We start from the raw sequence: 18,520 nt of genomic DNA, 5'->3' as shown, positions 1-18,520 counted from the left end.
GGAGCCAGTCCCTTCTGCACTCTGCAGTTGTTTTCCTCCTGTGGTTTTTCTGGCTTCGTATTTACTCTGTCCTGTTTATCCCAGTGCTTTTTTACCCACAGGCAATGTGAGTTTCTCTCCTCCCCATGGACTGGATGTGCTCAATGTGTTTCTACTGGGTCTCACTTCCCAGTTTGAGCCTTGAACCATCCTCTGTTTCCTCCTTGCTCTTAAGCCCCTCTCAGTTTGGGGCTCCAGTGCAAAGCAGCAGGCTGGAGTATTTTATCTTGCTTTTAATCTCAGTTTTTTTTTAACTGAATCTTACTTTGTGATGCTTTTTGATCATTTGGTTCTCCACTGTTGGACCATCTAATGGCAAGAATTCCTTGCCAAGGTTTGATCTGTGGGTTAATAGTTTGATTGCCATCCCTATTGTGGATTTAGGGACATGGTGCCTTAAAATGACTGCTTGCAAACCGTGGTAACCACACAGGAAAGGTTGATTTTTCTGTAATGCAGAGCAGTGCCTTGTGCCTTTTGCTGTGCTTTTGCATGGTTGAAGAACATAAGCCAAAGTAGGAAGAAAAAATAAAAGGCAACACATTCCTGCTTTTCACACTTTTCAGAGTGTGTAAAAACACACTGTGCTTTTATGGGACACCACAAAGGTTTATAGCAAAAGCCACAAGTGGCATATTTCACCACTTGCAAAGAGCTTGTTGAGGGTCACAGTGCTTGGTGTTTGTGGTAGCTGGAGACCAGACCTGCTGGATCTGTCTCTGTGCATCCCTGTGTACCTCTTTGCAGCTTTCCTGGGCTCAGTTCCAGGCATTTCCTGAGACAGACATGTAGGCATGGTGGGTTTGCAATAGCTTAAACCTGTGATTCTCTTCCTTTCCTCTGTCTTCATGCCCCATCCTCTCACAGACCTCCTACTGGTGCTGTTAGGTGGTGAAATGTTGTCCCACCTCTCCTATCCTTATCTCCATCCCAAGCAGGAAAAAAACAGAGGTTGATTCTTATCACCAAGTCCTGACTGAGTAATTAGCTCATTTAAAGCCTTCAGCTTAAGTCAAGTAGGTGTTGAGATACCAAACTCACCTCAGTTTCTATGGGAGCTCAGCGCTGGAATCTGAAAGGTGATTTGAACTTTATATATAGTATCAGGGTTTTGCAGCATTTAATACTGAAAGCCTATTAAATCTAGATTCTCAGAGTTTAGTAATCTGCTTACATGAGTATATTCTTTTGAAGCTGTTCTGAATAGACTGACAGCAACATCTGCCCACTGCAAAACTTGTAAGCACATTAAGCCTTACTGTTAGATACTGCCATTTCCAAATTTCTCAAGACAAATGTGTACATTAATCTAAATCACCAGCATAACTCTTGTTTTCTTTGTACCAATTCAAAATTAATATATTTTTAGCACCTTGCCAGATTCTCTTCTTCAAACTAGAAGTCTCATGTTTCCCTGCTGTTGCCAGCGTACTGTGGTTTGTTTTAATCATACAAATCATAAACAATGAAAGCACAATTGGAAGCAAGGCAGAAAAATGAGATTCTGTAATTGGAACAAAGGAAATTCCATGCCAGCAATAACCCTTTAGTTCATGAAGGGTTTGGTTATTTCTGGCAATGCTGCAAAATATCTGATCCAATGGAATCCCCAAAGAGGGGGCTGTATAACTTTTCAAGCCTATAAAACACAGCTTTGTAGCAAGTATAAGCTATAATGAAAGGATAGTAGGCAAACTCAGCAGGTTATTGAGTGGCCCTGATAATTTCCAGAGTATTTCAGAAAAGAAGATAATGAGTCTTCCTCTATCCTGCTGCTTGGTCTCAGGTTTAGCCCATTTTTCCTTAATCTATTTGTCTTGAACTGAAATAAGAAGAGAGGGAGACTTCAGGCTATCAACTCCCATTGTTTTGTTATGAATATTACAGTTTTTGCTGTTCCTTCTGAAGTCCCGTGTCCAGGGCCAGGTGATTACCTGAGACCTCAGGTGTGTGACCAAGGCATCATCTGCAGCACCCTCAGTGCTGTGGAGCTTTGTGGGGGCAGTTGGGAAGGAGCAGAACTTCTCTTGGCAGGGAACTGACACAGCAGGATCTGAGGGGGCTCTCGGAGGCTTCCAGGTGTTGATATTTGGAAATCCAGCAGAAAATGGTTCCTTTTTAGTTAGGTGAGAACACTCCCCACTGAGAGTGTTGGATCCTCCTGGCTGCTTTTGAAGCAGCTTGTTTGGAGTTGCTGCTGGTGTAAATTGGCTGCGGCATCACGAGCTCTGCAGGGACTGCAAGGACTCTCTGCAAACAAGCAAACAAAGCCAGGAAGGCACCTGAGAGCCATACACCCCACCTCTCCCCTGCTTCTTGCACTCCCATGAAACAGATGCCTGCTTATGGCCATGGGATAGTGGGGGCACACACCCCATATGGAAGAGAGGAGCTGGGGAGGAGCTGCACCCCACACCAGCCGTGTCTGGGATGGGGTGGGACTGACCAGATGTCTCTGGACCATCTGTCTTCAGAGAGGAAACTCTCAGGGAAAGAATTGTCACCTCTTCTTGGAGGCTTGTGGGCACATCCAGGACTCACACCCTGACTGCAGGGCAGGATGAGTGGGTTGGAAACAGATTTTCAAATCTTTCAGCCCCCACTGCTGATGGGACACTGAGGTTGTCTCACTAAACCAGAAGCAAGCAGGGTCAGAGAGTAAAATGTTCAGTGGCTTCACCACTGTACCACCTTTACTGACCCATGAGAACCAGCTGGAGGGAAGGGCTGGGTTCATGTAAAGGGGGGTGGCAGAACTTTTCTTCCCTTTCTCCCCTTTTTCATTTCTTTTGCCTCCTCTGTGGTAAGGACTCGATGTCAGCAGTCCATGTGATCTGTAGTAAGTCACAACTTGAAATGCAGAGCAGCTTTGGGGGTCTGGGGGAATGTTGCTCTCTCAAACTCAGTTACCAGCTCTTGTGCAGTGAAACCTCTGTGTTGTGTTGTGTCTGTGTTGTGTTTGTCCCCCACCCACTCTCTCTGACAGGTGTAATTCAGTGAACACAGATAGCAGAGGGAGAGCCTGTGAGGGATACTGTGCTATTTAAACTGGAGATACATTTGAATAAATAATTTGCAGCTGGGAAGCAGGCATGAATTAATTGTTATTTGAATGACATACTTACCTTTTTCTAAAAGTGTAATTCTTTATGTTTGACTTTAAGGATTACTTTCTTTAAATCACTTGTCAGGCATTGCAGTAACTCACCTCAAAGCCTAGCAGAGCTGAGTAGGATGAACACACATCTCACACTCATTGCCATGTATTTAAATAACATTTGTCATCTTGGCTTCTTTGCTCTGAAATGAAAGCTTGGAATGAGCTGCATTTGGGCTGGAAAGACCAAACATTCACAGGAGACATTTGTAGATGGTGGAGAGGAAAGGAGAGGGAAATCCCTCAATTTGACAGCATACTTGGGCATGTATGTCTGGTGGGTGAGAAGAAGCAGGAAGGGTCTGCATTTGTACTCTCCCCACAGAAAACTTCAGATTGTTGGTGTTTTCATAAGCTGGTTGTCTTTAAAGTAATTTTTAATGGGGGCTGTTTATCAGCACATTTAACAATGTGACATTTGTGTTTGGAAAATACCACATCCCAAGCAAGAGCCCATACCCAGGGAGCCCAGGCAAGGAGATGCTGCTGACTGACGTTGAGACACGTCAAGGAGAAAAGTATTTTGGGCTTTGCCTATGAAGTGTGAGCCAGAGCATGCTCATGTTTCAACACTGATACCCCTTCAGCACAGGGACCCCCAGGGACTGGGCTGGGGGCTTTATCCTCTGTGCATATTTGCTGTTCCATGCTGGTATCCATCCCCGTGGCAGAGGCACGAGAGGGTTTCATGGAGTGGCACAAGTGTCCCTGCAGAAGGGGCTGGTTTATTGGCATAGGCTGGAAACAGCTCGAGATGACTCAGAGATTTCTCTTTTTTCTGCACTGATTGGAGAATATGGGAGGAAGGAGGTGCTTTGGCTTTTTTGCCTGTGAGCCCACCAGCCCTTCAGTTTGGGGGGGTGCAGAGGGGCCTGTGAGGGTGCTGTCCTGGGACCCCCAGCTTGCTGGGGTCTGCAAAGGCATCTCTCTGCCATATTAAGGCCAGGCTGCTTGGCCTGGGCTGCAGGGAGGGGTGCCAGCTGCCTTTTCCAGCTTCTCTGGCATTTCAGGAATGCAGGTCGCTCACTGAAGCTACATTTCAAAGCTTTTAACCCTTTGGTTGGCTGCATCCCACTGAATGTGTCCACTCCAGGCTGGTGCTGGGCAGAGAGTGACACAGCTGGGGGGATCTGGTGTCCCCCTTGTGCCTGAGCACATCAGCTGGGAGGAAGTGTCCCCCAAAGCACCCCAGTCACACAGGACCATGGCTCTGCCTGGTGGGATGTAGCAGGTCCCCATGCATCTCCTTTTTTGCAGTTCATGCTCAAAAATATGCAGCTCTGGGCCCATTGCCTTGCTGCTTCAAATGGCTTGTGTAATGGTGCAAATGGTTCATTTTGGGTTGGGTACAGTCCCTTGGATCTGGCCAGGTGGGAAGCACCAGGAGGTGACACTCCATTTCTCCAGCATCACTGTTTTAGGGAGAAATCCCTCTGCTAATGCTTTCAGGTTTGCTTCCTTCTCTAGCAGACTTTTTCCCCTGAGAAGGCTGATCTGAGGTCCTCACAAGCCCAGCAGAACCTTCTGGAGAGCAGTTTCAGACTCTGGACATGGAGTTATAGTATAGTATTGCTGTAGTACTGTGTTCCTCCCTCCTGTACTACTTTGTGTAGGCTACAGAAATCCTCTCTGGCAGCTGCTGCCTGGATTTCATAAGGGATTTCGCCCACTCAAACCCAAGCTATTGTGTTTGTTTGTATAAAACTGTTTAGGAGAGAGATTGTATTAATTTAGGGATGCACCAAGTGGGCTTGGTTCTGCTCTTGCTAAAACCTGTGTGAGTTTCCTGATTAAATCTCTGAAACCACAGGAGACCTTTCAGCAACGTACTTCTGAGTTCCACCAGTGTTTTGAATTAAATTTACACTGACACCAAAGATTGGAATTTCTTTGTCATCTTTAAACTCAGGCGTGCTGTGGATGTTTCCATGCAGTCTCCAGATGTGTTTGCCAGGTCGGCACGGTGGCATGAAGTGGCTGTGTGACAAATGAGCAGCAGGGTTAATGGAGAAAAGCTCAGCCCGAGTTTCAGCACCGGGCAGGGCTGTGCCTGCGGCAGCAGCCTCTCCCCACGAGATGGTGCTGGGAGCCTGCAGGGCTGTGCCAGAGGGGCAGCTGCAGCCTGGCCCCAGCCTGGCCCCCTCCTCCCCATCACTCACCCTGCACCACCCTCCAGCTGCACCTGAGAGGCCTTTTCTGACCTGGGAGCCATTGTTTCTCAGGTATAGCCGTGTTTTGTGCTTCCCAGGATAAGGTGACTCTTTAACAAAAGGTGTTTTGCAAAATGCTGAGGCCCCAGGGACAGGGTGTGGGGTCAGAGCTGGAGCTGTGCTGGTGCTGAAGTGCAGGGGTGGGATGGCTCTGCAGGCAGCTGGGGCTTGGGAGAGCCAGGCTGATGAATCTGTGATGCCTGTACCTGGAAATGCTGCTGTTGCCTGGAAAAGGAATTTACACAGGCGTGTGTTCCTGTGCTGTAGGCACAAACACCTCCTTTCTCCTGTCCTTGTTCCTGTGTCATCCCTTCAGTGCAGCATCTGGCAGGGTTGCCAGCCATTAATGGGGATGCATGTGGGGAATGCCTTGTGTTGGGGACCAGCTGGAGGTGCAGAGAGAGCTCCTGTACATGGAACTCCTGTTCTGAGATGGCCTTGGAGTGGAAATCTGCCTCTGTTCTGTAACTGAACTATGTATTTCAGGTCAGGGCAGATTGCTACTGCACCAGTATAGATCTGGGGTTGCCTTTGCATCCTCACGTGTCTGAGTAGATCTCATCCTCTGGAGTTTAAGCAGAGTTTAATCCAAGCCCCTGAGTGTCCCCAAGCCCCTCAGTGTGCCCTGATATAGCTCTTGTGGCCAAATGTCCACATGCCTCTTGCTTTCCACCCTAGCAAAGCATCCTCCCTGAGCTGGCCCCACCGTCCCTCCTGTCTCCCTCCCCTTCTTTAAAAGCCTGCTAAAGTCCCAGTTTCTCCCCAAAACCCTTCTGAAATGGGCTGACTGTGATTGCCTGAGCTTGCCTGGCAGCTGAGGATGGAAGATGAGCTGGGCAGGGGAGCAGGGAGCTGACAGACAGGAAGGCAGCCACTAGGACTGGTGCTGGGAGCTAGGTGAAAACATGATGTACAGGAGATGAATGCAGGAAGGAAAATTCATGGTGTTTACCCATGGCACTGGAAAAGCAGAGGTACAGTAAAGCAGACTGAGATAACACATCTCAGTGATCTCACTTTCAGAGGCTGTGCCTGGTTTGGTAGTGCCTGTTCTGGCTGCCAGCTCTGGTAGATGAGGACTTGTTCAGTGCTTGCAGAGCAGCACAGCCCATCACTGGGCTCTGATGAATGGCAGCAGAGCTGCAGAAGGCCCTGGTGTGCTCTGTGCCACTGCTGGGGCTGCCAGCAGGCAGTGGTGGCAGCCAATGGCTCTGGCCCAAACCCGACTTTGAGTTTGGTCCTTGTCTTGTGCTGGAGCATCATCAGCTGTCACCCAGGTCCTGAGTGCAGGGATGTGTTCCTCCAAAGGCAAGTGTGCAGCAGTTCTGTCCCTCATCCCCTCCCTTTAATCATTCTGGTAAACTTTGTCATTCCATAAATCTTGCAGCAAGTGGATGCATATTTCTTTCCTAAGTGCTGATGAAAAAGCTGAGTGCAGCTTGGCTGCCCTCCTCTGCAGAGCTGCCCTGGCAGTTTAATCTGGTCTGTGGGGGCTTTGCTGGCTCTCATGGTACCTGTGTAAATCAGGATAGCCTGTGGTGCAGAGCCCAGCTCTGTACCCAAGTCAGGGTACGTTCTGTCTGAGCAGTTACTTTGATCCCCAAGGCTGGATCTCATCAAAGACTGAAATCAGGATTGTTTGACAACACCTATTTTCCATTAGCAATGTTGACAGCATTAATTATATTCTGATGCTTTAATTCTTTATTACTGAAATCACACATCAGTGATAGTCATTATTTTGCAAGGGGGTTGATGTTATGCTAATCAGCTTGCAGTTAACTGGGTCATCCCACTCATTTTTTTGGCTGTGGGCACAACACTACTGCTCTTGTACTGGAGTCTCTGTGGTCTGCCAAGATTTATTTTAAACAAACATGAGCAAGCCAGAATTTCTGAGCCAGCTTTTTTAGGACTCTTGGGTGCAAGTTATGTGAAAATATTTATCTCTATTGTATACTGTTTAACATCTTCCTTGGTTACTAATGGACTGGAAAGGACTTCATTGTCCTCAAGTGATACAGCTACATCATCTTGCAAAATCAGAGCAAAAATGTTTATGGGAATCTTCTGTCCTTTCTTTGTCATTATTAACTGTCTTGTGCTCTCTGTTTTGGAAAGGGCTGGTGCCTGTCTTGGGATTTCTTACTCTGTACTGAACTTTAAAGATCTCCTCTCTATTAGCCCATCACATCGTGGTCTTCTGTGTTCTCATTCCCACAGGTACAGTCCCCAGACCACAAGGAATGGAGCAAAAGCCCAGGCTGGCAACCATGAGGTGAAGGTGAAAGGTCTGGAGCCAGTGATCAGCCAGATTATTGACAAGCTGAAACACATCAACCAGGTTTGTGGCAGACGTGCCAGCAGGGCTGTCTCAGTGGGCGGTTTCCAAATCAGCTCAGCCTCCCCTGCACCCTCAAACAGAGATCCTGGGTGTCTCCATCTGCAGCAGCCCTGGGCTCAAAGAGCCATCCTGGGTGTCTCCATCTGCAGCAGCCCTGGGCTCAAAGAGCCATCCTGGGTGTCTCCATCTGCAGCAGCCCTGTGTGCAGAGCCAGTGCCACCCCAGCCCTGCACAGCTCCAGGCCCTCAGGGCACACGTGGCCAGTCCTGTTGGATGCCTGCTGCTGTGGTTGTGCATGGTGCAGCTCCCAGGCCTCAGCCTCATGTCTGGATGCAAGGCTGCAGTACAAGAATGCTTCTGCTGGGCATCCATGTCCTTGGCAGTGGAGGTCCAGGAAAATGGAGCTGATGGAGTGCCCTTGAGCATGATGTGCTGGCAGGGGGTCATATGGCACATACCTGATGTCCCCTCTGGTTGGAGGAGTTCCTTTTGGCATTGCTCATGGCTGGCAGGAAGGGTCACTTTGCTGTGTCTCCTTGGCTATTCTCTCCCAGTCAGTAATGGGGCAAGTTACTGTGGAGTGGGGAAATGGCAGAGCTGGGTGAGATCCTTTCTGCTGGGGAGGAAGCTTCCTTGCCACTGCCTCAGACCTGGCATCCTTCCTGGGACAAGCAGTGTCTTGTCTCTGCCCATTATGGCACGCCAGGTTAGGCCTGTGAACCAGCCCTGCTGCTGCCAGGGCATTGGTGGCAGCTCTGCCAGGGCATTAGGTGGCAGCAGGATTAGGTGGCAGCTCTGCCAGGGCATTGGTGGCAGCAGGGTTAGGTGGCAGCAGGATTAGGTGGCACTCTGCAGAGTGTTCAGCTTGTGGCTGAGCCTCCCCAGCAGTGCCTTAGGCCAGCAGGGCTGGGGTCTGGCTCTGTGTGGCACTGAGTGTGGATGGCACAGGAGCTCAGATGTGTTCCTCACAGGCTGACAGAGACAGGCTGGCCTTGCTGCTCTGCCAGGACGCAGCACTGGGACCTCACAGGGCAAATCCTCAGGTGCCAATGCTGTTAACACAGCTGAGCTGCCCCAGCTCTCCTGAGGGAGCCCTTCCCAGGGGGACCCTGCCCACGAAGCTCTGGGCAGGGCTGGGTTCCTGGGGTTAAGCCCAGCTTTGCTGCCCAGCCGGGTGGGCTGTGAGGGCAGCTCTCTTTGGAGCTGCTGGCTTAGCAACTTTTCTGCTAACCTCTGCTTTCCTGCCAGGGGACTGCCAGGGACTGTTTTCACAGCCATTCCTGTTTAACCTCCGAGGCAGGCATGCCTCATTAGGTGCTGTCTGGGAGCAGGATGCAGCAGGGGATTTGGGGTCCCCAGGAGCACCCCACAAAGCAGGAGCTGCCATGGCAGTGGCCCTACAGCCTGCTCTGCCTTCCCACACGCTCCCTGTGCCATCTGCCAACAGCCCATAATTATTAGAAGGGGAAAAGTGGGGGGAATAGCATAATCAGCTCCCTATTAAATGGGGTAGAGGGCAGGCTTCAACCTGCAGGTGATAATGATATTTTGCCATTCACAGTGAGAAAGTTGCAGTGAACAAAACATGGTTATTATGTACTTGAAACTGCTGACATAAAGTGGTTGTGAAATGCTGGCTGCCAGACTGGGTCAAGTTAGGTCTTTGCTGAACAGCTTGGGCTTCTGAGGAGTGGAGGTCTGTGGAGTGGGAGACCCTGGGTAAACACTGCTGTGTTCATCTCAGCTGTCTGCAGCAGCAGAGTGGCTCTGTCAGCTGCTGCCCAGAGAAGAATTGTGGTGAGGGGTGAATATGGTGAGCTCAGTCACATCTCTTACAGTGCCTCCCCCCCAGCTTGCAGTGTCAGGTTGGAATGTGTTACAGGGGGCAAGTAAGCTGTTTTGGTTTGAGCAGCATAAATGTAAGAGCCTGAAAAATGTCAAACCCTCTTGTAAAGCTGTGTTTGAGAAAGAGGAGGAACTGAGAATAAAATCAGGAGAAAATGGGAAGTGATTTGTGCAAATTAGTTATTTTAGAAGTGCAAATTTAGTATTTGTGCAAATTAGAAGTTTGCCCAGAGAAGCTGCATCTGCCCCGTTCCTGCAAGTGCTCATGGCCAGGCTGGATGGGGCTTGGAGGGAACTGGTCTAAGGAAGGTGTCCCTGCCCATGGCAGGGGATTGGAACTACATGGTCTGTGAGATCCCTTCCCACCCAAACCAGTCTGCAATTCTATGATGTGATTCTATTCCTGTGGAGGGTCTGTAGTCAATGGTCAGTAGCTCATACACTAGGAAAGCAACTGTGGAGGTTACTTAAATTTGGGATTTGTGGTGTCAGAGCTTACCATCACACTTATTTTCTTGGCTGAAAGAAGTTTTGAGCTCTCTTTCACATCTGGAATGCATCTTGATTGCCAAAGAGTATTAAATGTGGAAGGAGCAGCAGCTCTGGATGAATTACAGTTCTGTCTCTCAGGTGTTGGCTTCAGATTGGGGAAGCAGTGGGAACTCCTGAGCTGGAGAGGGTTGAAAATCTCCTTATCCACCAAGCTCAAGCCAACAGTGGCTTTTAAGAATTTTCAGACATCTAGGATCTTTTAGAGAAAAGACCATCTTTGTGGTGCTCAGAGCTGTAAACTGGATTCCCATGTGACTACCTTTAAATTTCAAATCTTGTACAATGTTGTGGCTTCCTCCCAGTGTGTTGTGTTGGAGATACAGCGTGAATTTTGTGAGTGTGGGCAGATTCAGGAACCATGCTGTTTGGTTCAGTTTTCATAGAGGTTCACAGCTTTTATTTTTACTTTGAGATTTTTTGCTAAATAACTGTAATTTGCTAATGACTTCACCTTTATTCCAGGATGCTCCTGCTGCTGGAAGTGTCTGATCTTTCAGTGTTGTGTGGACAAATTGTGCTTACTCTTCAGTTCATGTCTTCTCAAACCTAATTTGGGCAAATGTACACACATTCACATGAGAAATTCTCATGAAACATTTGCAGTTTGAAATGAAAATGAGGTTTGTGCATTAGAGTTAAACCCATGGGGATTGAAAGCAGTAGAGAAAACTTAACCCAGAGAAAAGGGGAAGGGGAAGTGCCCCAGACTGTATTTTTGTGCTTTGAGCACCTTTGAGCATTTATTTATTTATAAATAAATAAATGAATTAAACACAGTGCCTGAGCTGTGTGCTGTCTCAAGGCAGCCCTTTCTGGATGAGTCCCCCTCAGTGCTATTCATCACATCAGACCATTTTTGTTTCACCCAAATGTGTGATTGTGGCTGATGCTATTTTTTGTGCATTGGTGGGTGAGATGCTTTATTATTGCCATATTGGAATTTTTTTCCCCCCAGTTCTGTTAGATGTCTACCGAGTTTTGATTTGAGTTATTTTTGTTGTGTGCCCAGAGGCATGAACAGCCCATCCATAAATATTAGCATTGTTATCTCAGCTGGGAGGCTAAGGGTCACCTTCAGGAAAATGAGTTGGAATTAGTTCCTAACTTTTATTTCCCAGAGTGGATGGGGTCTGTTTCTAGTTGGAAGGGTTTCACTCACCCCTTGAGTGAAACTATATCGAAACTGAAAGGTTATTCAGTGTCAGCACAGGGTCTGGCTCAGATTTTCTGTGGCTTGGTGACATCCCCAGGCAGAAAGTTGTGTGCAGGGTGAGCCATTTCCTCTGGTCACTCCATTTTCCTCCACGTTTGAGTGGCTGACAGATGGGGGTGAGCTCCAGGTTCTAAAGCCTGCATGGAGATGGGAGCTGTGCTGTCACCTGTCCCATGTCCTGGGAGCCCTGGTGACTCCTCTTGCTCATCCTCCTCCATGAGGGCTCTGGAGAGAGGCCCTGAGTGATGCTGTGTAAGGATGCAGCAGGGATCTGTGGTACCAAATGGCTGATGTGTGACACTCCTGGTCCTCCCTCCTGTCCCTGTCTGTCCTGAAGTGACTTTTACATCTTTTGCAGTGCTGTGGGGCTCTGATAGCGTTGCAGCAGATGCTTTACCTCATCCTTAATGCCATTACCTCTTTAAGGTTGTGCCCAGTTGCAGTCTCTTTTTTATGCTTAGGTAAGTCCTGGTGTTTATCATAGTACTGTCTCAAGGAGGAAGAGCATAATTTTTTAAGGAAAGGAGGGGAAAAAACACACCAAAAATTAATAGTGAAATCCATAAAAGGAAACTTAGCTGGGGAAGATGTGTCTTTACAAAATTGAATGGCCTGGAAACATACTGTACATTTCCAGACACTCGAGTTAAGGGCTCATTTAGAATATTTCAGATGTACTGGAGTTTGACAGTTCTTTGGTTTCCACATCAAACAATCTGTAATTTATTGCCCCATATAGGGACTGTGTTTTTATCATATTGCATATTTTCTAGCCAGAAATCTAACTACCATATAAGCTCTTAAAAAAATAAACCCTTTGGGGATGGGAATCCAGGCAATATGCTTTCACAGACCCTGAGAAACTCCCTTTGATTTATTTCCTTGCAAATAAGGGGAAGACACAATTTCTTGGAGCATTACAGCTGTTCTCCCAAGCAGGGTCTTGCTGCCTTTCTTCATGTGCTCAGTGCAAAGCCCCAGTCCTGCAGTGAGCCCCATGTGGAAGAGCCTCACGTTGCTCCTGGAGGGGTTTGCAGGAGGATGAGAACAAAATTCAGAAGTTTTACGAGGCAGTAAAACACACAGCTATACTTGGAAGGGGGGCAAAAAAAAAAAAAAGCCTGGAGGCCCAGAGGTGTGAATGACCAAAGACAAAATAGAGCTGAAGTTCACAAAAAAAGCACGTCCTGGCATTTCCAGGGCCGTGTTTGAAGCGGGTTTGATCAACCAATACGTCCCATATTTGTTTGTAGGTTTAATGGGCTGTTTCCAGGCCTGGCTGCTGGGAGAGGGCATGGTGGAGGTCACCCAGAAGTTAATTTGGAAGGAGGCCAAAAGGCCACAACTTGATTGAATCAAATGTAAACAAAATAGGCCTGGGAACGGTGTGATGCCCTTGTGCCTGAGTCCCCTGCAACCTCTTGGCTCCAAATACAGAGTGTGGAGCACTGGGACCAGCGAGGAGGGTCTGACCCCACCAAGCTCAGGGTGGCAAAGGGACCCTGCTCAGGGCACACAGGGAAATACAAAGTTTATTATGATGGGAGAGCTTTGGGAGCTGGGCACTTTGCAGGAATATATCTCCCCTTCAGGAAAATCCATTACTTTTGATGGATTTGCTGAAAGTTTCCCTGTGCCTGCTAGGCTCTCTGAGGTTTATTATTCCCACTGTATTTTAATTCCCCAATCAGATGAAGCTGCATAATAATTAGAAAAATGTGCAAACTGCCAGATTGTTAAATAATGCAAGGCACAACAGTAATCACTTGAAAATACAATATTTAAATTGCACCAAAGCAAGTCACTTTTGACTCATTTTCCACCTTTAATAAGTTAGCAGTAGAGTGTCTGAAGTGCTGTATATATGCAATATAATCTATCAAGTCCTCAGAAGAAATGTTAATAAATACAATAATTACTTGGACACGCCTTTTGTTCATCATTATTAAACAGTTTGTAACAATTAAAATATTAAAACCACATGTTGTTGAAAAGCAACCAGACATTGCAATTATTTCTTACTAAGGCTATTAAATAAAATCACAGAAGATTTTTATTTTAATAATAAATGCATTTTAGAATGGATCAGTTAATTCTTCTTTAGTACACAAAATAATCTATAGCTCCACCGAGTCTAGGCCTGGTATTTAAGTACTAATTCCATTGTCCTTTTAGCTGTGCCTTGGCTCCCACTAATGCTGGGTAAATGCTCTCCCACTCTGTATGGGAGTGGTACTGACAGGAGTTTGCCAGAGCAGTTAAACCAGGGGAAGTGTGACCCTCGGTGATGAGAATGTAATTAAATCTGAAGGTACCTGACTGTCAGCTGACTTTTCAAACCCAAACCCCTTTTTCCCTCTTCAGGAGGAGCAGCACCTGCCTGGACCCTCTGGCAAACCTCCAGGTGTATTGGGATTGTTGAGGGGATGCTGTACCCACAGGTCACCCACACTGAGTCTTTTTAAACAGCCACAGGTTGTTTGTACCTGCTGTTTGATGCCTGTTTTCAAACAGAGGTGCATCCTGGGGTGTCTTATATGCATGTAGGGTTTAAACTTTGTAGCTTCAGCTCCAGCAGGGACACTTCAGGTGCTTCAGGTGTGTCCTGCAGGGACCATCCTCCAACAGTGCTGTGGAAATCAGCTGTGGAAAAAAAAACAGACCCACACCTTTAAAGGAGATTAATTTGCTTTTGTGTCCAGAACATGCAGCTGATGCCCAGTGGTGCCTTAAAACAAACACCAGATATCCTGTACCAGAGCTGAAGTTTATCCTGTTGGGGAGGAAACAAACCTGAAGGAATCCTTGTACAGCAAAGTGGAGCTCTTGATAGCAGATTTAACAGTTAATTACAGTTATTCTAGGCCTGGTTAATTGTATCAGGTGTCACCCTGTGCTGTGACTCAGGCTGTAATTTAATCAGTGGAGGTGTCCTCCCTGATGGGCCCAGTAACAAAGGACACAGCTCTCTGGTGTTAGTGGGATGTTAGGTAGTTTTCTCATGTTTTTCTCCAAAATTTGACTTAACATCAAGGTTTTTAAAATGTGGTCCAGACTGAGAGGGGACTGGGATTCAAAGAGCTTCATTGTTCAGAAGGTTACCCCTGGTCTTCTTGGCTGCAGAAGAAATCCAATTGCTTTTGTTCCTGAGAAAAAGCCTTGATAACAATTATGTTACTTTTGATTTGGTCTAAGTCTGCTTAGTGATGATGTTCTCAGGGGCAGGAGGAAAAGGCAGCACTGTCAGGCCTGCTGTGGGCACAGAGGGCCAGCTCTGTGAAATTCTGACAGGAATTTCCTTCCCCAGCCCTGGGCTGTGCTGTGGGAATGATGCCCAGCTGTGGCACGGTGTGCAGGCAGTGTGGCACAAATGCCTGTGAGATTCCCACTCCTGCCTGAGCTGCTCTTTGTGCTGGGCAGGTTGGAGATGGGAATTTGTGCCACTTCCCCAAGCCCTGTGTCTGCAGGGGAACAGGGCACACTGGTGGCAGATGTTTCCCCTGTGCTGGCAAACCCCATTACCAGGCAATGGACCCTGTGGATCTGATGCATTGGGGCAGGTGTAAATACCTTCATGGCTCAGGAAACTCTTGGTTAAAGTTGTTCCTTATTAAACTTCTTAACTTGATTTTGACCTGTGACTGGCTGCAGAGACTGGGTTGTGTTTCCATGCTTGTGCTGCCAGACCCATGCAATGAGAGATGGCCCTTGCAGCCCTTCAAACTGTGAGCAAAGAGAGAAGTTTGGGTTGCAGCAAGATTTGTTGTTGCCTGTTGCTCAGCTGTATTGCCAGGAGTGATATTTAAGAGAAGGAAATGTGCTTGGTTGGTTGGGGACGTGTAAGGAGATGCTGGCTGCTGCACCCCCTGCCTGGGTCATCTCTACAGACCCCGATCCCCTCTGCAGGACCATGGGGCAGTTACAGCAAATGGCTCGAGGTGGTGTGAGGACCTGCACGTCCTTCCAGGTGCTCTTGCATCCAGGGCACCTTCCATCCAGGCCATCCCTGCTCAGATGTCTGAAGGAGGTGGTTGATGGTTCCACTCTGCCTATTTTGTCTTGTTTCTTGTGCTCCTGCTTTGCTTGTTGTCTCATGTTTCATCTTCTGGTGACGTGCACTTTGGGCCTTCCTGAGTGGTGTTTGGAACGAACAGCGGGGTTCTGCTCCAACAAAACTAAACAAAATATGGAAAATATGGATAATAGCAGTGATGGGTCCTGGCCCATGTAGGCTCCCACACCCCTCCTTCACTCAGCTGCCAATGCCCTGGGGGTGGCTGCTTGAGAGGTGGAGAAATTGCTCATTTCTAGTGATGCAGGTGTAGGAAGGGATTCTGAAGGGCCAGCAATAGTTAAGGCTTGGAAGGGCAAAACAGGAGAAGAGGCTGTAGTAGCCCAAAGAGGAAAGCAGCATTTCTCCAGCATTGGCATTGATGTAGGGCTCAGGGGATGAGGCAGAAGCAGACAGGGACTGCCCAGGACCCCATCAGGCTGGGCTGGACCCCTCTGCCCTGCTCAGCACCCACATTGTCCTGCTCCTTCCTCCAGCTGCACAAAAACAAGCTGTAAATATCTGGGGTGGAAGGGGAAGGAACTGGATATAAGGTGAGTAAGCTGATTGTAAAGCCTGAGTAATCTCTTTTTCACATGTGCCCGGTGATGAATGAGCATTTGTTCAGGCCAGGGAAGTGACACCTCCCCTGCCTGGGGGACTGCAGACAGGAGCTGGTCCCTGTGCCTGCCATGGTGCCACTGAGGCTTTAACCTCCACAGGAGCATCCAGTCCTGGGTATCAGCCTGCCCTCACCAAACCAGAGCAATCCATAATGCCTTGGAAGCCCTTCTGCTTCCAAAAGGGATTTACTGTCCAGTGCAGACTCGTGTTAATTACTGCCAGCACTTAGGAGTCTTTATCTGTCTTCCTTTCCCCATAGGGATGTTGTCAGTTTGGATGGCTAATCTGGAATTAAGCTGATGATCCATAAAGTAGGGCCACCCTTTGGTCAATAATTCACTTCTGTCACCAGCTTCTTTGTGCTATCAGGAGACTGACCAGGAAAACTGATTTACTGGCAGCCAAGAGCATCTCCTCTGGAGCTGTGAAGACAGTGAAGTGGGTCCTGCTGTGCTGGTAAACCCTGAGTGATGCATGGTAGGGATTTTTCCTCTTGCAGGTATTTTGAGTGCTAGACTTAAAGACTAAAACATTTTTATGGCTAAGGAGCCACAATATAAACTCAGAGCTCACAACTTTAGTCAGCCACCACCATGGACTGGTGCAGAGCCACACAGCAGGAGTGACTCAAGATCAGTGTGTGGGGAGGGCATTCAGGGCCATCCCTGGCTCATCCTGCTCAGAGCAGGCAGGAGGTGCTGTCTGGGGCTTGTTCTGCTGAGTTCAGCTCCAGTAGCACAAAGCCTGTGATGTCTCAAAGGAGGCAGCACAGGGAAATGCAGGATTGGACTTTAGAGCAGCTGAGAAAATGGCCATGCCCAACTCATCATTTTTCCAAGCACTGAAAATTACTTTTTCATCTCCAAACTCTGCTTTCACTTTATTAACTTTTGGTTAGTGATCATTCTTTGTTCTGCTGAGCTTGAAGTAGGAGTTGAATGAGGAACAGGTTTCTTCTCTGCCATGTCTGTGCTGCCAAGGTGCAGCCAACTGGAAGGATCATAAGGAAACTGCAATTCAGATGTTCTCCTCCCAAAATGGGTTCTTCTGTCCATGGGCCAGCACTGTGATCAGAAGACCAGTGGTGCCTGCTGGTATGCACACACTCATGTATTCACTCTTGCTAGACAGAAGTATGGATCCTGGTTTTGCAGGTATTTTTAAAATTTTAAATATCCTTATTTTCAAATAGAGTTTGCTGCTTGGCACCAGGGAACACTGAGTTTTTCTGTAATATGTGTTGCATTTTGCTGCTGCCCAAGAGGGGGGAGGCTCTCTGGAGCTTGGAAAGAAGCAATGAAAAGAATGATGCTGTTGATGTTGCACTGAGTTTGTGTTGGTGCACGCTCCTGTGCCACCAAGGCGCCTCTCCACAGAGTGGATAAACCTAAGGGAGCTGGGAAATAGAAATGTGGTGTGGAGGGCACCAGCAATCTCAGGAGGGTTGGTTAAATAATAAAGCATTTGCTAATAAAAGAACATTTTTTCCATGGTATTTCCAGGGCTAATAAGCAGAGGAAGTGGAGAGAATAGATTCTGCTGTTGCATGCTTGTGCATGATCAGGCCACCAAATTCAAAACACATGAGTTTTGAAAAAGTCCACAACTTCAGCCTTATAAAATGGGTTCCTTTCCCTGATTCTTGCCTGTGATCAGATAATGACCTTCGTAAGCAAAACAACCCCAGCTGTATTTCATAATGGGAATATACTTCTGTACATTGTAATGAGCTGTTAACAGGGAACAGTATCGTGTGAAAATCTGCACGTTTCCCATGATGCTGCCTTGATTCAAAAGCCACACATAAATTACTTGGTATTGCAGATTTCAAGGTCAGGATTGGCCACATAAGATCTAGTTTTTCACCCCCAAGACCCAATGTTTTTAGCAGGCTGGAATTTAAAATAGAAAAAGCTGATCTGTTGGGAATCTCAGGAGTTGTGAGAAGTACCTTGGTACCTGTGTCAGGTGCTTGAAAGTGTGTGGCTGGAGAGGGAGTGATGAAAGGGACAATAACACCTTTGCTCCTCCAGAACTCCTCCTTACGAGGCTCCTGAAGGAAGGCATCCTGAGCTTTGCAAGCAGTTGTGAGCTGGTGAAATTCACTGAGTTTTGGGAGGTTTCTAGCAGAGCCAGGAGCTGGTTTTCCCTGCTAGGATGAGTTCCCAGGGTTCCCTTCCTGATGCCAAGCAGCACACAGACACATGGCTGGGGCTCCAGAGTAATTTCTGCACTGAGGCACTTTTTCTGCTGGACGTGAATACTTGATTATTAAGCATATATTACAATTCTGAATATTATTTTAGCTGTAAGTTTAGTCTCCATCCTCTCCAGCTTTTTAGGTTTGATCATATTCCAGAGGCTTACTAAAAACATGCAAAGAATTTCAGCAAAACTCTCTGGAACACTTTTTGTTAAATTCTTTCAGTCATGCAAGCTAAATTAAATGACAGCTCTGTCCACCAAAAGATTACAAATATCAATC

The 18,520-nt window shown here is 47.4% G+C and overlaps 1 protein-coding gene across 2 annotated transcripts in view; it reads left to right on the top strand.

Moving 5' to 3' along the window:
• Nucleotides 1-18,520, top strand: part of GPC3 (glypican 3) — a 141,162-nt gene that overhangs the window by 92,388 nt on the left and 30,254 nt on the right. For both annotated transcript variants that reach the window (XM_077185984.1, XM_077185985.1), the window contains exon 6: nt 7,630-7,750. In XM_077185984.1, coding sequence (XP_077042099.1) covers nt 7,630-7,750 — 121 coding nt within the window. The remainder of the gene's footprint in view (nt 1-7,629; nt 7,751-18,520) is intronic.

The sequence above is a fragment of the Agelaius phoeniceus genome, chromosome 14 (genome assembly GCF_051311805.1).
Source record: "Agelaius phoeniceus isolate bAgePho1 chromosome 14, bAgePho1.hap1, whole genome shotgun sequence".
Lineage (NCBI taxonomy): Eukaryota > Metazoa > Chordata > Aves > Passeriformes > Icteridae > Agelaius > Agelaius phoeniceus.
The sequence above is the reverse complement of the archived record's forward strand: the minus strand, read 5'-3'. Positions and strand labels throughout refer to the sequence as shown.